This window comes from Rhamphochromis sp. 'chilingali' (assembly GCF_963969265.1).
Source record: "Rhamphochromis sp. 'chilingali' genome assembly, chromosome: 3".
Classification (NCBI taxonomy): Eukaryota; Metazoa; Chordata; class Actinopteri; order Cichliformes; family Cichlidae; genus Rhamphochromis; species Rhamphochromis sp. 'chilingali'.
The window spans coordinates 24,705,378-24,727,372 of NC_137931.1; the positions used below are offsets into that span (position 1 = coordinate 24,705,378).

The 21,995-nt window shown below is 40.0% G+C and overlaps 1 protein-coding gene across 6 annotated transcripts in view; it reads left to right on the plus strand.

Annotated features, from left to right (window-relative positions):
- The window catches only part of tns1a (tensin 1a), a 131,323-nt gene that overhangs the window by 58,595 nt on the left and 50,733 nt on the right, over positions 1-21,995 (plus strand). For all 6 annotated transcript variants that reach the window (XR_013970968.1, XM_080877072.1, XM_080877073.1 and 3 more), the window contains exons 4-11: positions 5,380-5,418; positions 10,822-10,863; positions 17,560-17,609; positions 19,057-19,228; positions 19,406-19,456; positions 19,544-19,666; positions 21,001-21,065; positions 21,604-21,687. Coding sequence is in view for 5 of the 6 variants with exons in the window: in XM_080877072.1 (XP_080733198.1) it covers positions 5,380-5,418; positions 10,822-10,863; positions 17,560-17,609; positions 19,057-19,228; positions 19,406-19,456; positions 19,544-19,666; positions 21,001-21,065; positions 21,604-21,687 (626 nt within the window). In the remaining variant the exon portion in view is untranslated. The remainder of the gene's footprint in view (positions 1-5,379; positions 5,419-10,821; positions 10,864-17,559; positions 17,610-19,056; positions 19,229-19,405; positions 19,457-19,543; positions 19,667-21,000; positions 21,066-21,603; positions 21,688-21,995) is intronic.

Genomic DNA, 21,995 nt, shown 5'->3' on the forward strand with positions numbered 1-21,995 from the left:
GCGTAAGAATCACTAAAGGCCTATATACAGGCTGATGACTAGGGATGGGTATCGTTTAGGTTTTATCCGATACCGGTGCCAAATCGGTACTTTTGAAACGGTGCCGGTGCTCAAACGGTGCTCAAACCGGTGCTTAAAGAATGGAGAACACAAAATTGGTCCAAAAACCTCTCATGTTCAGCTGTTTTTTGTAAAAAGATAACAATGTTAGCCTTTTCTGCAGCTATGGGGCATATATGGTATCACTCTTAGCTGGAAGCAGTGCTTAAACAATGGAAAAAACACAAACTTTGTCCAAAAACCTCTCGTGTTCAGCTGTTTCCCTCTTTTTCTTTGGTCATTTTAGCCTTTTTGGCCAGGGTGAAGGGAGTATCTGCCATCAAACAAGAAGACAGCCGCATGTAGCTATGATGGTGTTTGCTAGTTCACCTTACATGCATTAATGTAATAACGTGGTTAGCCTACTCAACGTAAATTACACACGAACAACATTAAGCTACTCACGCAGAGAAGAACGGCTGCTGCTGCCATCAAATACGGCGCATTTCTCGGCTTTTAAAAAAAAAACGCTATGCGTCGCCAGGTGTTTCATCGGATTCGAGGTGTTACTTCCTTTGACAGTGTCACAGTATCACCTTAAAGCACTTGTTGCAGGCTGCTGATTTTGCATATTTTGCTGTGAAGTACAGCCAGACTTTTGACCGCTTCGCCTTGGGCATTTTTAATCTGTAGCTCTGCATAAAAGAACGTACGTACCTGGCCCCGCCTACTGTCCTCGGAAACGTAAAATGATTGGCTAGAAGTGTATCACAGCTCAGGGAAAAAAAGCACCGAAATAAAGCACCGAAATGTGCGCTGCTTTTCGGTCTGGTTACTACCGTTTATGTCAGAACCGGTGCCATCATGGCACCGGACACCGGTACCCATCCCTACTGATGACTACACCAATGTCAGTAAAATGCTTACTGACATTTTAGAAAAGATACAAATTTATGCCTTTAAAATAACTTTAGTTTTGATTTACACAATACACATGCAAAATCAATGTAAACATAGTTAACCATGATATGGTAGGGCTAAACTTGGATTTGGTAGTACCAGATAGCCATCATCTTGGTGGTTTGAGGCAAATAGAAACAGTCTGAAAAATACACAATTTGTCTTTTAAAGAGATTTTAAGCCTTCAATCAGGACCACAACAGCCAAAATAACATCTGCAGCCTTACCTATTTACAGTGCTGTGAAAAAGTATTTTCCCCATTTCTGATTTTTATAAATTTTTTGCTTATTTGTCATATTTGCATGTCTTAGATTACTAAAAAAAACTTCAATATCAGACAAAGATAACCTGAGTGAATACAGAACGTTGCTTTTAAATATTGAATTCCGTTATCAAGGAAAAAACACTATCCAAACCTTCCTACCCCTGTGTGAAAAAGTAATTGCCTCGTAAACCTAATAAGCAAGCTCTGTGACTAGGACCTCTTGGCCCTTTTCAACTCTCCACACTGAAAGCCTGGGGCAGGTGGCGAAGCAGCAAAACAGTTCAGAGCAGGCGTCATTGACAACATGAAAGCGATTAAGCCAGACAAAACATGAACGAAGGAAGGCGGTCTTCAAAGCAGGGTGTTGTCAGCAGTTCACAAATGATTTGTGAGATTTGACAAGAAGAGGCTAATGTGGGCTATCATTTAGATCAGCTGATCAGCCCAGAGTGTGGGCTGATTTTAACCGTGTGGCTTTCCTGATATGAAAAGTCTTACCGTATGTAAGACAACCTGGCAGTTAGTATAATAAAAGGCTGGTAACAGTGTCTCTACAATGTGGTATGGTCAGCTTCGTCTATAGATGACCTGCTTCATGCTTTTTTTGGTAGCACTGACTGGTGGATTGATGCCTTCACATTGCACATTAGCATGCTTTGGGTGGGATCTTTTCTGCTGCGATGTTATCCTGCTACTGTATTCTGATATGCTTGATGATAGCATTACAAAGTCAATGAGTCCTTTGTTTTCCCAGAGCAAACTAATTATGGCCGTTTCCTTCCTGCCCCCGTCTGCTGTATGCTGATAGCGCGCTCTCATCTAAGCCCTCGTAAACATCCATCAGCTCACAGCGCACTGGCATAGTGGCTGCTGCACGCACTTAATTAACCATGCATGTATCTGTACACACTAAAGTAAATACAATCAGATGGACGTCATACAGCTCGCTGGAGAGGTGCCTGTTTATGCATCGTAATCAGTGATTTGTGGTGCAGAGGGTAACACAGACTATTAGGGGACATACTTGCCTGCCATGAATACTATGGACAAAATGTTTTGAAACCCAGTTTAGCCTGGGATGCCCTGACTGCTATTTAAAGTTGCTCCATGTGACACTGCAACATCAGGAAAGCAATACGGCTCTAATTTTGAGGGGATAGTATAATTAGGCTACAAGTGATACTGTTGCTTGGGAGGTCTGGCAACAGGTACTGTCCCTTGGCTCTGCATTTTTTAGTACTGGTGTAGACACATTTGTTGTAAATCCTGCTGTTGTTTACTGAAAGGAAAACATGATGTTGAGCATAAAGTGGGGAATGATGCTGAGACAAAAAGGAGCGGAAACCTCCAGCTGCCCGTGAAGAGAAGTATTTGGATGGTACAAGAATTTTACGCTATGAGGGCAAAAAAGGGATTGGATCATGAAAAGAAAATCTCCAGCAGTACCAGCTCAGGTCAGGTCTCATGCAGTAGTTCTGGTGCTTTGATTATGTTAGTAATGCCTTACCAATCAGCCAATCAGAACCTTTTTTTTAAGAGGGGCAATTAGAAGACAGGGGCAGGACCTATAATGGCTTGTTTCAGACGGAAGCTGTACTAAAGTTACATATTAATATAAGGATTATTAAGCAGAAATGGCTAAATAAAAAGTGTTTAATTGTCATTTATGCAAAAAGTCTTGAGCCACCTCTAATTTCTTTAATATTAGGGAAAATGGCACATATGTGTGGTCAGTATTTGGTGTGACCACCTTTATTCTTTAGCACAGTGTGAACTCTCTTAGGATGCTTTCTTGTCACGTCTTTAAGTCACCTTCAGGAATAGTTCTCCAGGCTTCTTGAAGGGCATTCAAAGATCTTCTTTCTTCTCCACCACACGAATCCACACACCAACATGCTCGTAATCCAATGCAGGAAAGAGAGCAGCAGGTCTGGGGAGACTGTTCACACAGAGAGAGAAAAATCTCAAAAGCCAAACTCACTCACTCACGAAGTATCACGAAAGCTAGGAACTAACACTAACGTGTCTCATGCAATCATCCAGCGATGACAGGATCTGAGCCCCAGCCTTAAATAGCCATGGAGTAATCAGCTGTGCAATTAGAGCCAGGTGCATGGGCCAAAGGCAGGACCCGACAGTGAGACCGCCCAGGCAGAGCGACAAGGGGGAGAGAAAACCACCATAACAAATGTAGCCTCGCGGGGCCAGCCGGGCAGACACAGGGACCATGACACAATAATGTTGAGGTCTGGGCTCTGGGGAGGCCGATCCATGGCTGATACTGCTCCACTGTGGTATGCTTTGACTGTACTGGCAGTGTGTTTGGGATCATCGTCTTAAAAAAATGAAGCTGTTGCCAATCAGATGTTTTCCAGATGGTTTTGCATGGTGGAGCAAAATCTGATGGCACTTTTCTGTATTCATAATTCATTAATTTTTACAAGATCTCCAACACTAAATGTGGTTTCATCTCTACATCAGACCTGTTGTCACTGATTTTCAGTCCAGGTTCTTGTGTTATTTTCCTTCCTGAGGTTTTTCTCCCCTTTTTTCTCCCCTTCATTAAGTACTGCTTCTTGACAGCCACCCTTCCACTGAGACCATTTCTGATGAGGCTTCAGTAAGCTGAAGGTCCAGATGCATCTTTCAGGTCCCGTGTTAGGTCTTTGCTGTAGTTTTCCTGTCTCTTAAAGACAAAACTTTCGGATACTGTTCATCTGCTGTAGATATCTGTTTGGGCCTGATGCTTCTTTTTTGGTTTTCTTCCTCAAATTTGTTAAGGCTATCCCGAATACAAAATGCCAAGTTTCTGACATAACACTGGTTCATCCCTTGATTTAGGAGCCTTTTTTATATTTCAGTGGTTAAAATATCAGTATTACGTGTCTTAACAAACAAAAAACATTCATCTGAAAATGATCAGATACAAAGATGGTGACTGAAAATTAGTCAAAAAAGCAGCCAATGTCTGATAAAGCTTCAGAAAGAACTATTGCCTAAAAGCGCTTCAAAAAAATTGTTTTTAAGCCTTCTTCTTTTGTCCTAGATGTTTCTAGTTTCTGGAAAAGTTTTTTTAGAAACTGTTTTTTCACTTTTTTTTTTTTAAGGAGATACTACAAACGATGTTTTTCATCTAATAGCTCCTTGGGAATCACCTTGTTGAAAAAAAATGCTATTTTATTTTATTCATGTCAGAATATGGGATCTTTGGCATCTTTCACAGATTCAACAAAAGAAATGTGAACAAATGATGTGTTTTGGGAAAGGGTGCTCATAGCAAAGTGCCTAAATGGTTCTTTGCTAACTTTTCTGTTATGTGGCTGTTAAGACTGCTTTAGAAAATTACAAGAATGTCAGGCTCACTGGAATCAAAAGAAGGAAACAAGGGGTGGCTCAAGAGTTTTGCACATGACTGTAGCATGCCGAATATTATACACTGTCTTTTGTTTTGAAAGGCAAAACTGTTTGTCAGTCAGATACTTGTGTACAATTCTGTTTCATGTAGTGCATATAAGCTCACTTAGGCTAGTGATGGTGGTAGTGTGTAACCTGGATTTCTGCCATGATATCTGAGTTGTTATTTAACACAAGCGAAACCACTTTGTACCGTGTTTTCGCCTGGATTCTCGTATACAGACTGACCAAGAAAAGCGGCATGCAAAATAAATGATAGTCATACTATAATGTAATGTGTTTATCCATGTGGGAACTGAGTGTAATGCAGTGTTCATTAGTTTTGTGGTGTTCTCTGGAAGCATTCTCTCAGTGTGAGTTGACTGTGAAATGTGATTTTTGCTTGGAATAGATATTTCCCACACAGAGGAACAGTCAAGGGTGCTTTCTTTTTTATAGGCAGTGGTTATTTCTGTTCTGTTGGGAAACACTCAGGCATTCAAGAGGAAATATTCAGAGATGTCTCTCCCCCGCTGTCTCTACAAAAATAAATGCAATTCTTACAGTAGTGTTTTTAAAACACAATTTAAAGCACTTCAGAGAACTGAGGACACTAGCTGAGTCATTTTTCTGCTTCTACCCTCCTTTACTTACCTATTTTTTACGCGCTCTCCTTAAAAGTCAGACATGACTTCAGCTGGTTTCTCTCTTTCTCTTACAGGTCACCACATCATGTCAAACAAATACCAGCTATGAGCCGGTGAGTATGACATGTGCATGCATGTGTTTCAGCAATCTGTGTGTGTGTGTGTGTCAAACAAGACCATTAAGGAAACATTTAAAACTCCTGTTGACCTCTAAAATCCTTTTCATAAATTTGATGGCCCTTCCTAGAATTGTGTCAGAGCCACACACAGCTCTGTGAGGCCGTTGCTGGATGTCAACTATAAAAGCTTCCTCTCATCTCATAAATGCTGTTTGTACAAGGCAAACCAACTCAAACTGTGTCCTGTAGAGGTGATAATAGCAGTTGGTCACAATCACCATGTGACTGGCAGATCAAACCTAGCCAAAGGTAGAAAATTAATATGCAAGCACAAAGAACTATTCAGTCAATATGTCTGCCAGGAGCACTGGGACATTTCTTGGTGTCCTGATTGTTTTGTTCTGCCATGAACATGAAGATGACCTGGTATTCCACTGTAGCAAGCAGTGATAAGTTGTCAGAGTTCAGGCATGAAACTCACACACTGTCCACAGGCAATGACAAGACACGACAGGCAATGCATGCAGTGTCTACTGTAGGGGTTTCTTTGCAGACAGATTGACCAGAAAAATGCATGGTTTGAAAAAAAAAAAAAGTTAGAGTAGAACGTGAGAAATAACAATAACAAGCTAAAGCTTGTAATACTATATTTTAAAATATATAATACTATATTTTGTATTCAAAATCAGTTTAATTAAAGATCTTGAACATACTGGTGGATTAAAAATTACAGAAACATAAAAGGTTAATTTGGTAATATCCAGTGTTGTTAATTTAGGGCAGATGTGCCATAAACCTTAGATTTAATGGTCATCTGACAAATTTGTTAAGCAATGTATGTGCTGTGATTGGTGTTTCCTGGCCAGTTTTTGCAGGGTGTTTAGCTGTCTCAATGACTTTTCTAAAAGATAAATATTATAACAAGTTTGTTACCTCATAACACAAAACATATACTTGTAACACTGACAATAAAACATTTAAGTCCAAGACGAAATGTGCTTGATGCATTCTTTTCAAGTTAATTGCAAAGCTGCCCAAAATGTTTATCTCATGTTAGTGGTTTTCTTCTTCACTGCCTCTCATGACAAGGTGTCAGTTTACTGATAACTTATCGCTACCTGTGAATGAGTGGGAGTCTGCAAAATCATTGGCACATATGTCCGCCCGCATGTTTAAACATGAACAAGAAGGAAATGAAACCGGGGCTCCGTCATAGTGTGGTTGTGTCACAGGGTCCTTTTTAAGAAATTTTCTAGGCTGTCACTCCTGTTCTCTCACTATGAACTTTAAAGAAGTCCAGACGCTTTTCTTTCCAAGCTCCTTAGACTGTGATGACCTGAATGACTGAGAACCTCCATCCATCCATCCAACCATTCATTTTCTTCCGCTTATCCGGGGCCAGGTTGCGGGGGCAGCTGTTGTAGTCTAGAGATATAATCTCTCCAGCGTGTCCTCCTCCTGGTGGGACATGCCCAGAACACCTCTCCCAGCAGGCGCCCAGGAGGCATCCTTGTCAGATGCTCGAACCACCTTAACTGGCTCCTTTCAATGTGGAGGAGCAGCGGCACTACTCTGAGTGGCCGAACTTCTCACCCTATCTCTAAGGGAGAGGCCAGCCACCCCTCGGATGAAGCCCATTTCTGCCGCTTGTATCCACAATCTCGTTCCTTCGGTCACTGCTCAGAGCTCGTGACCATAGGTGAGGGTAGGGTAGGTACTGTTTATCAACCGGTAAACAGAGAGCTTCGCTTTTACACTCAGCTCTCTCTTCACCACAACAGACCGGTACAGCATCCACATCACTGCGGCCGCTGCACCTATCCATTTGTTGATCTCCCGCTCCCTTCTCCCATCACTCATGAACAAGAACCCGAGATACTTAAACTCCTCCAGTGGAGTGGGCACTCCACCCTTTTCCGGCTGAGGACCATGGCCTCAGATTTGTAGGTGCTGATTCTCATTCTCACCGCTTCACACTCGGCTGCGAACCGTTCCAAGGCGAGCTGGAGGCCATCACAGCATGAAGCCAACAGAACCACATCATCTGCAAAGAGAAGAGATGAGATCCTGAGACCACCCAAGTGAAAGCCTTCCGCCACTTGGCTACACCTAGAAATTCTGTCCATAAAAATTATGAACAGAATCGGTGACAAATGGCAGCCCTGGCAAAGCCCATCACCCACCACGAACGAGTCCGACTTATTGCCGGCTATGCAGACAAAGTATCCTTGAGAGGATGAAGAGCTGATCCAGTGTTCCACGACCAGGATGAAAACCGCATTGTTTCTCCTGTATCCGAGGTTTGACTAGCAGCAACCTGGCATAGACTTTCCCAGGGAGGCTGATGAGCGTGATTCCTCTGTAGTTGGAACACACCCTCTGGTCCCCTTTCTTAAAGATGGGAACCACCACCCGGGTCTGCCAATCCAGGGGTATTGCCCCTGATCTTCACGCAACATTGTAGAAGCATGTAAACCAGGACAGCCCTACAACATCCAGAGCCTTCAGTAACTCTGGGCGGACCTCATCCACCCCAGGGGCTCTGCCACCAAGGAGTTGTTTAACTACCTCAGTGACCTCACCCTCAGAGGTTGGCGGTCATCCCCTTTGTCGCCAAACTCTGCTTCCTCCACGGAAGATATGCCAGGGGATTAAGGAGGTCCTTGAAGTATTCCTTCCACTGCCCAGCAATTTTCTCAGTCAAAGTCATCAGCACTCCACCCGCACTATACACAGTGCAGGTAGAGCACCGCTTTCCTCTCCTGAGTTGCCTGACGGTTTGCCAGAATCTCTTCGAGGCAGTCCTCCCACACCTGAGTTTTTGCTTCCGCCACCGCTCGCGCCGCATTCCGATTGGCCTGTCGGTACCTATCAGCTGCTTCCGAAGTCCCCACAGGCTAACCAAGCCCGGTAGAACTCCTTCTTCAGCTTGGTGGCTCCCCTCACCTCTGGTGTCCACCATTTGGTTCCGGGATTACCACCACGGCAGGCACCAACTACCTTGTGGCCGCAGCTCTGTGCAGCAGCTTCAGCAATGGAGATGCTGAACATGGTCCATTCGGACTCAATGTCCCCTGTCTCCCTCGAAATGCTGTTGACTCAGGCTCCTTCCCCACCAGAGAGGTGACATTCCATGTCCTGATTGTTAGTCTTGGTAGCCAGGGATCAGTCCGCCAGGATAACTGAGAACCATCACAGACATATTCTCTCACTATCCCCTTATCCAGCTTTACGTCAATCATCTTGCTTAATACAAAAAGAAAGTATAAGGATTGCAGTAAAGGGGGTGGCTTTTACACACAGACTTTTAAAAAGCATCCACACATCCTGTGGTGCTTTCAGTAATTTGGTATGAGCTATGCGGATGCTGCCACACTGAGCAGAAGAGGAACGATAGAGAGCCTCAGTGAAAATCATTATTCCCTTTTCCGTTAAAGCTTTCTGTTTTAGAGGATAAAATGGGATTTATGCACTGCGACAACGAGACTTGAGCCATTTTCATTTTAATGAGCTTGAAATTGGAGTTTTCATTCATTTCCACAAAGAATGCTTGCTCAGCAAATGTTAGGTCATGATTAGAAAACCAGGAGAAATACCAATTTGATCATTTCCCTTATTTGTAGTGAGTATTTAATGAACTCAAATATGAGAGGGATCAGTTGGTCCTGTTTTATATTTTTATGATTAAACCACCAATAGTTTGACCAAATTTGGAAGATTCCAGGCTACAATAACTACTTTTCACTTATTTACTTTGGGCTTTGGTCTTTTAAAATCACTGCTGCAGCTTGTTAAACAGTCCTTCGGATTTGTTTACAAAGCTCACTGCAACCTAAGACCCTGTACTTAACTCAGTTAAGAGATTTTCCTTAAAACATGGATCAAGCTCTGTATCTCTGTGCCTCTAATTACATACTTTCTTTTTCTTTCCTTCTTTCTCCATCTCTGCCTTGTTCAGGGACAGACATGCACAATTTAAGAAACTGATTTGAAATTTTAACTCTTTATATACCTTTGAATGCAAATACTGTAAAAACTCACAAAATGTCATGAAATTAGTCAGCAGAGACTTCATGCAATAGGATTTAATTGAAAAGTATGACAAGGAAAACTGGATCCAAACATACATCTGTATTTAGTTTGTCTCAGTTGTTAGTTTGGTCAACCCTAAACACCCAAATACCCTAAAATAAGGACATTTGAACTGGCATCAAAATCTGAAGTAACCTCAAAACAACATTTTTAAAAAAAACGTGACTGATAGTAGATTTTTCGGAGCTAATACTGATGCTAATACTATGCTATTGCTATACTGAACAGAGAAAATTAAGTATTCATTGTTTATGGACTTTCCAACAGTGTTCTAACTTAATATGTAGTTGGCAACTTACCGTGAAGATGCAGATTATCTCCACTCCACCAAATGCTAAGTTGTGATGCTACTCTGCTTTGTGTGCTACAGACTCTCCTGAGAGTTCTGTAATCAAAGGACTTACTGCGCTTTGCTTAATAAACTATAGGATGATGCTATTGCTCAATCACCAAAAACATATTTGTTATGCATTATGCTCCATACAACAGAAAATATTTTGGCAATATTTATGCTAATATGACTATATCTTTGATAGGAAAATGTTGGCTGATTATATAGAGAAATAGAAATGTTATGGTTTTTGTATTTTCACAAAAAATTAAAAACAAAAGAAGGAATAGTTACTCTTTGTGCTTTCAACAGCGGCTGCAATTTACTTTACATTTGTTGCCTATCTTTTTGCTTTCTTGAAGGGTAAAACATACCTTAAAGCCAAATAATCATATAGCATCTGCTAGTTGGGGTCATTGTTCAAAAAATTAATATATTAATGTAAAATGTAAACATTGCTTGTTACTTCTTGGTTCTTAAAAGTATAAGAGAACGTTAATTAGCAATTTGTTTAGCTACACTTTATGTTACGCTTATGGTACTCTGTAACATGATCTGTCTTAATGATGACACACAAAAACATCAATAAAAGGCTGTGAATAAACATGAACAGATAGCAATAAAGGCTACAAGCCTGCCTGCCTTTGTTACCTGTTGAAGATCAGGCTCTGACTGCTGGGCTGGAGTCTGCATACACTCAGCTGAATCGAATTTAATACAGTAATGCATTACATTACTGTATTACAGGCAAATGTAATGTTGCATTACATTGGAACATGTTACGACTGAAACCTACACACACTGAGTGAGTATGGTAGGTGACTGTCACCCAGGCAATAAGTGAGAGCGGGACATCCAGCAAGGAAACCTGGTTCTCACATCTCCTTCTCATCTTTTTTTCTCACCATGTTGTTTCTTCCTTTGTGTGAAAGAAACAATGATTAACCCGCTGACTGTCTCACTTTTCTCTCCAGCCTCCCACTCCTCAGCTGCCATTAAAGCATGTAGATACACCGGTAAGTAACACTTCTTCTGCGTAAGTGTAATGCAAAGAAGACATGCTTTAAAAGATGTTCATTCATAAAAGCTGCTATTGTTATTGCAACAAGACGCTGGAATAACAATCCTCAAGTACATTACTGTATGAAGCAAAACATACACAGACACCTGGATAGATACAGCTATGTACTTTTTTTTCTCAAGGTTCGTGCAAGACCCCTCAGTTCCTGCAATTACAGAAATAGCACAGTTCCATATATGTTGCACCACATGCATGGAACTGAGGTCTGTAGAGAAATGGTTTCCCCAATTCAGTGTTGAAGTACTTGAATCACTTTCACAACCCTATATAACACAAACATAAGCCAAACATTACTGTCAATTATCACAAGCCAGCCTCAGCTATTGTGGCTGAAAGGGAGCAGTCCAACCAGGTTTCATATAATTATGGAAAACCTTCACAGAATAGCGGAGGAGCCGATTAATGCCAATGGCTAAGGTTTTAATTTGAGGCGTCCACATACAGTTTCTCAAAAAATCCAATTATTAAGAAGCAATAAATGTAATAACAATGACTCAGCAGGCACTGAAATATGCTGTGCTTTGAATAGTATGTTTTGAAATAGAGAAACATGTGCAGCAACCTACTGTAGAAACAAATGCTAACTACAGACAATATACAGTGCAAACTGCACACATGAGCTCTGATATTTGCATTAATTCATGTAAAATTACTTATTACTAAATTAAACCAACTAAGGAGAGTCTCCATCTAGTTGTATATTTATTAGCTTTGAATCAATAATTTAATCAGGGAATAATTCTGTTAAGCCTTGATCTCAAACATGGTTCACTTTAAATCTTACAAACTGCAAAAGGTACAAACTGCACCATCCACTACATTTAGAACTCAGTTTATAGACCCTTAAAGACTGGAGCATATTTTTCCAATGGATAATTTCAGACTGCATATGTTCAGATGTTCAGGTTAGCTGAGGTGTCTGTTCTGTGCCACTGTAAATGAATATGTGGTACATACCTGAAATTAAAAAAAAATAGTAAGCTGTAGAGACATATGTTTCTGCCAGTCCACTGCAAATTTTCTCTTATTTGTGCCAGAAATCAATGCCAAGTCCTGGCTAGAGACTAGGCATGCTTGTTCTGTCTGACATTGCTAACAGTGGAGAGTGTAGGCATAGGTGGCGGGGCCCCAAGAACGGAAGAGCTAAAAAAACAAAACAAAGAAAGAACAGAGAAGAACACTACCAATGTAAAACGAAAACTGTTATTTAATGCAAACCAATCCAAAGGTCGCAATTAATTCTTTTTGACTAAAAGGGTTCCTTTGTCTTTGTCTCCTTTTTCATAAGACCAGAGGAATTTTGTATTTCAAAAGATAAAAGCAGAATTCTTACATCCTTGTTTTTCCTCCTCTCTTTTTTTGTGTGTCTTAATGAGTCCATGTCTACATCCAATGTCCCCCGAATGTTTAGATCAGAAGCAGGAGATGACTCAGAGTGGGATTATTAACACAGATCGGCATGTACACACCAGCTTATATAGAGATTTATCCGCAGTTTGTGCCTTGGGAGATAGAATGGAAGATGATTATGTCTAATGTGCTATATGCAAAGAACAAACAAACAAACTAAAACAGACAAAAGCACAAAAACACCGTCAAAAAATGAGAAACAATGACCAGACACATTTTATCTTGCTAGCTAGCTTATACAACGTAGTTAGTGTCCTCCTATTGCTGTCCAGGAAGTATGATTGAAACACATCCAGAGGTACACAGCTTTAGTTTATCAAGAGCATTCTTTAGTTAGCTTTTTGCATTTGTTGTTAGCTACCAATCTAAGCAAACATAAGGCTAAAGTAAACAGCACATTGTGCTAGCTAGCAACAAATTAAAGTGTGTATTTAGCCACAAGTACTTAACTGCATGCAGAAATTTAGTGTTTAGCACATCCTGAGGATGAAGTTGGTTATGTCTCAGTGTTTTGAGCAGCTTTTATGGATGTTTTAGAGTGCCTTTTTATTGTGAAATTAGGCTAGTGTTGGAAACCATTCCAACAGCTATGAATTGCAGCTCACTACATCTTGTCAAACACAATAAAACAAGCTGCAAACATGTGAAAACCTCCGCCCTCCTCTTATTGTTCAATGTTTATTAATCAGCGATACTTTTTTAATATTTTTAACATCATTCTATCAAAATATTTTTTTTTAAAAACTGCATTTAGAAGTGTAAGTTATATTCATCCTGTTCAGTTAAATACAAGCCATGTGTTGCGGCTTCATAGAAATGTCATCTTCTTGTGTAAACAAGCAAGCAACTGAGATTGTGAGGAAATAAGGCATACTGATGAGAAACACCAGCACTAAAAATACAAAGACAGAGGCTACTAATTGTATTGACTATGGTCTTGTTAATCTTTTTAAATTGTAACTATAAAAAGTTGTCACAAACAGTTTGACAGTGGCATACTGGTATTTGGGACTAAACATATACAGTCCCTTCCAGACATTTCCAATAAAAATTGTGTTGTATCGTCAGCTGAATTTGTGATCCTAATGTATCAACCATGCCTTTTGTTTAACCAGTAAGATCTCTGTTGTGGTTGTCATGTATTTTTATAGCATTCCCAGTGTTATCCCATTGTATCAAGTTGCCTTTTATATATTTCACAGATATAGTGTTATGCTTATTGGTTAATATGTTGAGGAGTTGTCATGGTATCCTCTTCTCTCTGTACTTAAATCCTGGAGTCATCATTTATGAGGTTTTCCGTGTATGTGTGCATCTGTGGTGTGTGGACCAACATGCAGATGGAATATTTATTTGGTTAGTCCATGCAGGATACATGCATTGTGGTTTTGACTCAAAATGCACCATTGTGATTATAACAGAGTCAGTGTGGGGCCTACTGAGGGTCATCCAACGGTATAATGGGGATTTTTGAAATCAGTATTTAGCATGGAAGAGTGGATGCACAGATGTAAGCTCTACCTAGAGAAGAATCAAACATAATTCTAACAGACAGAAAATGTTATAAGGGACGATCGTGGCCCAAGAGTTGGGAGTTCGGCTTGTTATCGGAAGGTTGCCGGTTTGAGCCCCGGCTTGGACAGTTTCAGTCGTTGTGTCCTTGGGCAAGACACTTCACCCGTTGCCTACTGGTGGTGGTCAAAGGGTCTGGTGGTGCCAGTGTCCGGCAGCCTTGCCTCTGTCAGTGCGCCCCAGCTGTGGCTACAATGTAGCTTGCCATCACCAGTGTGTGAATGTGTGTGTCAATGGGTGGATGACTGGATGTGTAAAGTGCTTTGGAGTCCTTAGGGACTAGTAAAGCGCTATACAAATACAGGCCATTTACCATTTTACCATTTTATTTTTATTCCACACTTTATGTAACCTGTTATTCCATGCTGTTGACCATATTCTTAAGGGTAGTTAGGAACAAACATTTACAGGACCCAGACACCACACAAGCACACAGGATGGTGAAAGATATGAGCCAAGAAAAGCTGCAGGGGAGAGAGGGGCAGTCAGATATAATGAGAGATAATAAGACCAAGGGAGGAGTAGTTCCAGAGAACAGAAAGTGGGTGGGAGGGAGGAAGAAAGATAGAGAAAGTAGGGAGAAGACAGCTGAGAAGGAACGAAGAAAAGGAAGATGCATCATGATATATTACATAATCGCTGAACAGGCTCGGCACAAATGGAAGGGACTCTAACATCTTGACCATGAGGATGTTGGAGAGAATGAACGATTAAGATTTGACCACCTGGATAATCAGTTGAAATCCCAAAAAAGAATGAGATGTACAACACCAAATTTTTCTTGGATTCTTTCGATTTTATCAAAAAGCCTGGTATTTGCAGCTTTATCGTTGCTTAGAAACAGAGAGCAGTGGGTCCTCGCCATGCCTTTGGTCAGCACCATTCGAATGCATTTTGCCAACCTGCTTCCTGGCTGGAGGTGTAGTACTGGGTTCCAATTTGGCAAGGTAGGCCACTCCCATGGAATAAAGGTTTTTTTTAAATTTATGATTAAAAGTTGTAAAATAACTCAACTTAAATTTCTTAGTGCCTTTTAACCTATGTGTACTGCATTCAGTCTTCTCCCACTATTTCTCTATGAGATACGTATATTGTAAATATAGAAATGAATTACTCAAAAATCTTTCTAAAATATTTTTAAACTGAGAGGAAAATAATTTATTTGTGATAATAAGATAAGTAGTAGTCTGTGGTAAAATGACAAGACAATCTCAACCATTAAAAGTATTTAAAAAATGGAAAGGAACTAAAAAAGGAATTTGTCGGAAATGTTAACGTTTAACAAATTAATGGCTAAGCATTAGAAAATTGAAAACAAAATACATTAATTACAAAATACATTAACTATTTATGTATTTTTAAATATATAAAAAATGTACAGTGTATAAATATCTAATATATAAAGTATCTAAATATACACAGACACAGGTGTGAATAAACAATTGGCCTATCATGGGTGGGAAACCAGAAGGCCAGAAGTAAAACAAACAAACAAAAAACTGGGTTACAGAGTATATAAAATAAAACAAAACAAAGTAACCAAATGTCAGTGTCTTACAAAAAAACTTCACGTCATCACAAACATGATGAATGAATTGGTATAGCAAGACAAAAGTACATATACGCATTTAAAAGTTCTTAACTTACAGTAAAAACAAATTTGTTAGCATAACTGAAATTAAACTGAAGCTCCGCCTGAAACAAAAGCAATTAAAAGATTAGAACAATAAATCAAAATTAGTACATATGAAAATTAGACTATTACTAGATTAAACTGCATGTTAATAATACAGATTAATACTCCATTCCAGATGCCTCGAAACTAGGTCAGAACTTGGGAGTGACATCTCTTAAGAGTTCTTGCAAGTTCCAGGAAAAGTGATTATACGTGTTTTTTTGCACTTGAAAGAACACATTTAAAGATCTCATTACTGTTGTGCTTATTTAGTGAGCCAGAAATACAGAACAGATTAAAAGTTTAGTTCTACTACAGTTTACAGTCAGCGCCACCATCTTGGATTGCTAACTCAAGGTATGCTAGTCTACTTCGACTGTCCAAATGGGAAATCTGAGTGAAGGGGGTCTTCTGCAAAAAATGTGCAATTAGGGACTCAATTGCAATTTGGAACTTATGATTTCTTACTTAGTCAGGAACACACCATAACAGCTGAAAGAATACGACAGATAAACGTTTAGAATTGCCCAGATGCCGAGCTGCTAAATGGAATAGTGTCTAAAAATCATGGATGAATGTTTCAAATTGGAAGTTATGGAATAATAAAACAGATGAATAAAGCTGAACTCAACACATTTAAACATAAAAGGTGTTTAAGAAAAGCTTTTTTTTTCAGTCTATTGGCGCTTAGGAAACACTTGGATAGAAAAAAGTTGGGAACCACTCTTCTCCTTTATATTTATAGTAGAAGCAAGATTGAGTCAAAACACATTGCATTGGTCATGCAGTGGCTGTGGCTTGTGTTTTTAATAGTGAACATCAATAGAGAGCTTGGGTACAGATGTAAGTGTGAGGTAGATGCAAAACCCGGTGTCACCGGGCAAACAGTGAACGTTAAATCTCAGAGACGTTTACCCCACTTTACATGCAGATTGACTTTCATTTATGTATCTACGTTGCTGCAGGCTAACAGATTGTCCCTGTGATGTGACATATAACATCGCAACACTTGTGAAGCCTTGTGTGAACAGGCTGTTTCATTTTGCAAACACCATCATCCGTGGTGCGTTTAGCATCTGGTTCCTGTCAGATCACTTAGAATTATGTGACCATTTTGGCTCATTGGGGTGGGGGGTTGCATTAGCTTTTTCTATGGGAAGCCACTCGCAAGCAGTAAGAAGAGCCATGGGAGCTCCATGTTTAACCTTGAGACACTTCTTGCCAACATCACTTATTTAACCTCTTCAGCGGTGAAGCCGAGCGCTCACTCTTTATGCCAATGTGGGGGGGGAAAGTAAAGTATGTCACAGATGATGTCCGCGGAGATTAATTCAGCAGTCGTTTTGTCTTTTTGGATGGCTTCATCTTCCTGACTCACACAGAGTTATCCCCTCAGCCGACAGGCAGTAAGAGGAAGAGCCAACTCTAGCATCTATTATGCAGCAATTCCTCGACAGTACAGCATATTTAGTAACATTTTCCATCTGCAGCCCTGTCACAGTGAAACAACCTGTTCTCACTCTTCCCTCTGTAAATATCTGGGTAAAGGACAGGATAATTAATTGTGTGCTCGAGTCTTGACAAGACCCCAGTTCAGGATGGTTTTCTGTTAAAACACTCCTCGTTTCTCATACTTGTTTTTTTTTTTTTTTTTTACACCTCTTATACTTTTTCGTTATTCTTTGTCTTCTTTCTGTTGCTCGGTTTCTTTTGTCAAGCGTCTTGGTTGAATGCCTTCTTTTGTCAGCTGCTTCTTTTACTTTTCATCATTCTGTTTCAGATGATTCTTCTCTCTCCATCTTTTCATAGCAGTTTCAGTTTTGTGTCTGTGATCTGACTTTTCCCTAATAGCTTATGTCAGACTGTAATTCAATAAAATCATCATGACTACCAGATGGAGTTTGCTTATGAATCATTTTCCTCCTCTGACTCCCACCATCTGCCTGTGTGTGCCTGTGTGTATGTGCTCACCAGGGATCTACGAGGTCCTGCAAGAGTGTGGAGATAAGGCAAAAGCAGTCGCGGTAAGAAAGCACCATCACACAGCCATGTTGTATTGTTGTTCACACTGCTTTCATTAGGAGAAATAAGGGTTCCATAAGTGGAAAAAATTTAATCTATTTTTTTCTACAATCTAAACAGCATGACTTCTAAGATTACCAAATTAGTCTTTAATAAGCTCTTTAAGTCATTACAGTCCTTGATTATTATTAATGAAGATTAGAAACTGATTGTTTGTGCTGGGTGTGTAGGAATGTAAATTTTCACTCCATATTCTCCGCTGTTTGTCGTTCCTGAAGCATGGCTGTTTCTCATGCAGGGCTTTACCGTATGTCTGCTGACCAAAAACAAAACAGAACAAAAAAACTGCGCTGTTTGGCCGGTGAAATAGGTTGCGTAATATTGGAAGAGGTCATGTCAACAGTCACAGAAGGACTGAAAATCTTTTCCTTTCCAAGAAATATAAGAGTGAGCTGCAGGAGTTTACATGTGATGAAGTGGATGTTTGTGATAAACTCTGTTGGCTAATCCCAGAGAGAAATCAGAGAGTTCAAGAAATGTTCTCACAGCAGCTGCAATCCTGCACTCGAATAGAACTGGAAAACTTGTGATTGGTGCTGATAAGGTTAAAAGGTCAAAGCATCCTTTACAAGATGTGTCCTTCTAAATTGAGTTGCCTCTTAAAGATTTCTGGCAACTATACAGTAACTATGTTGAAACGTACCAGTATATTTTATTAATTTATATTTGTATTTATCATAATGAGATGTAATAAAGATGGTCTTTTTCCCAAACACAACAAAAATGTAATTTTACAACAAGTCAGAAACTGCATGAAAATGAGACGCTGGGATGGAGATGGTTGCAAAGCGGTTTGCACCGGCAGCTATAACTGTAGATAGACTAAAATAATTACCTACAGTGTGCTATGTAAAGCTTGGCTGATATTAGCTGTTTGCCGATGCACTGGATTTGGCATTTACTGTGTCTACTGTGTACAAGCAGCTTCCCTATTAGCAACAGAGTGACTTAAACTTCACTCTCGCCATAGTATGGACAACTACACATATTAAATATTAGAGAACAAGGATATGTTTTGTATGTTTCAAATGGAAAATAAATGGTCTGATGTTTGTGATTTCTCAATTATCAAATATTGGTATCATTCTTAAAAACCCTTTACTGGTTGGGGGTCTAAGCCTGTATGACACTATATGACATGTGACAAACTCAGTAGGGTTTGCAAATGAATATTGCAGACTGAGCTTAACTCTGTGGACTCTGTGATTGAACTCTGATCAGTGCAGATCTATCAGATCTATATACAATAGAGTTGACCATTCCCTTTGAAATCACAGCTTATGTTGCTTTGAAAAGAACTTGTTGCCAATCAAAAATGTAAAATGGTGCTGTGATATAAAATCTGCCACTGCCAAGCTTCAAGACCTTCTGCACCTTCTACCTCTGCAGGAGTCAGAGTGTGGTTCAGGCCATGGAGGAGAGCTATGAGGTCGACCTGGTCTACATCACAGAGAGAATCATCTCTGTCTCTTTTCCCGCTGGGGCCGAGGAGCAAAGCTACAACACCAACCTCAAAGAGGTGGCGACGATGCTGCGGTCAAAGCATGGCGAGCACTATCTGGTAAGAAATACCCTCAGCTGAAACTGGAGCACAGGACTGTATTGACACTTTTGTTTGCTGTTCGTCAGGTTTTTTGGAAGATGGTTACAGTATATCCTTGAAAACAAAAAACAAAGATTTTCTAAAATGCATCACATGTCCATCAGTTGCTTTGATATACTCTCTTCCTGATTTCAGGTGCTCAACCTGAGCGAAGGACAGAGCGACTTAACAAAGTTAAACCATAAGGTACAAACATGACATATACTGTATATTCATGGTTAGGAAGAACAAAATTCGAAAGCGAAAGCTCATTTGATGGATAATCATTCTCAGGTTCTTGAGTTTGGCTGGCCGGACCACCATGCGCCAGCACTGGATAAGATCTGCAGCATGTGCAAGGCCATTGACATGTGGCTCAATGGAGACACACGCAATGTGGTGGTACTGCACAATAAGGTAAGGCAGAAAAACAAAGTGTAAAAACATCTGTTATAATGCGGCGGTGATGTGCTGGAACATTTATTGGCTGGGCATAGAGATTGTAAAGTTTCCCTCTAAATATGGAAATGTGATTATTTTTTTCATTGCTGATCTCATAAAATCAACATAATTTGTAGTTATTCAGTTTCATAGCTTGACATAAAACATAGTCACTGTGAAGTCACACATTGAGCTATGGACTACTGTTTTAAGCTCATCTAGCTGAAGGTCCGTTAACCTTATGCCGTGGTGAAACGTCCCCACTGAACATGTGAATTTAATCAAAATAATACACCGTGATCACATAATTGGGTTTCACCCAAAACTGTTATCAAGACAGTGGCTTATGAGCCGGATGAGCTACTGTATCACCGGTGTTCTTATTATGTATTCTGGTTGTCACTGTTTTTAACTCATTCACTGCCAGCCATTGGCAGTGAATGAATTAAACCCATTGACTCATTCACTGCAATTGACGGCTATAGACGTCAATGGCAGTGAATGAGTTAAGGTAATCAGAAGTGAGCATAATTGGGTTAGAGCGCTAACACTTGGCTAGCTTTGGATAACTCTGGCTTGCTTGGTTAGCAAGCTTAGACTTTAGAGATACACAGGGATATCTTATGTATTAAAACTTCTCCAAAAGGTAAAATATCACAAAAACAATTAGGAGTTTCAATTTACTTTTTCAGCTTTGATAGGCAAGTCTAGTAAATGGCATTCAACCTATTTCATAGCCACCAGTCATTCAAAGTATTAAAATTTAAATTGGTTACCACCAGTAAAGATGTTACAAAAGGGAAAATTAGCATTAATTTAGCATTAAATTCTGCTAGTCATTTTAACTATGGCTGGTAACATGGGCATGTACAGGAATTGGCTGCTTGTGAAGCGAGCCGAAAGTTGAGAAACTACAGTTTCTTCATCTTTCAGCCTTGGAGGCTGCCGATTGTTTAGCTCTCACATTTATGCAATGAATCCTCTGTTGTTTCAGAGAATTTGCACATGGTATCCAGATAAAGCAGGACAAGCAACAAAGTTTATGCTCGAATTGAGCCAACTGCTTTAACCAAGCAGAATGATTAAACATTATTATTTATATATAGCTCCAACTTTTGGGTTTCAATTACACGTGAAAATGCTTGAAGACCAATTTATTACCATCGAAGGGGGATTTGTTTCTGCTCTGTTTCTTGATCATTAATTCAATGATCCTTTTGGAATCTTCCCTAAGTCCCATCAGTTTTCTTGTTACCCATCTTGACTCTTTATATCATTTAAACAAGCCCTGTTTTGTGTTTCTTTCACAGGGGAACCGAGGTCGAACGGGTGTTGTGGTGGCTGCTTACATGCATTACAGCAACATATCTGCAAGGTATCAAACATGTCATGATCAGACACAGCCTAAAACGTGTTAAAATGTAGTTTAAAATGTAGTGTTACATATTAGATTGCATTGGTGTTTGAGTTTAAACAGAGGTGAAGATTTTAGGCTGTCAGCACTGAAAAAGTTTGATCTGCGTGCTTTGATCCTTTAAATCGAAGGGTTATGTAAGGACAGGAGCAACAATCCATCACGGTTAGACCTTGCAGTCTGGGACTTCAGCAGCCTTGAAAATTAAACAACGATGTGATTATAACAGCTAAACACTCGACTCTGGCCAGCTCATTTTTCTGGCTCTGTGAGAAGAAACGCTCTGAAAATGTCATCGTTCTTTAATGCTACCAGATGTTAATAGGTGGGAGGGTTCCTGGGGGAATGAAAGCTGCTTCATAAATGATGAAAGCTGGGGGGTATTTCTAAATCTCAGCAGGTTTTCCAAAATAAAGGCTGTTCTCCTTGTTGTTTTGTAATCTTCAAATTGTTCTGTGGTGAATGATAACATCACTTACCCAGTTCTTGTGTCTCTAAGTGCTGACCAGGCACTGGACAGGTTTGCAATGAGGCGCTTCTATGAAGACAAAGCACTTCCTGTGGGTCAGCCATCACAGAGGAGGTAAGTTATTACCTCACTTCCTATTGACATCTGCTATGAGGTGAACTAGTCTGAACACTGTAGCACTTTGCCCACATTTCCAAAGGACTCTTGCAGCCCATTTAATACTGATGCTAAGGCTCTGAAGGGTTAGTAGAGGATTCAACACTTCTTAGTATTTTTACACAGTTCTACTGTACTTGAGCACTCATAACACTTTATACAACATGTCTCATTAACCACAGCATTTAGGTCAAATGCTTTCTAACATTCACACACATTCACACTCCGATGAACGCATCAGAGAGCAACTTAGGATTAGGACCCTT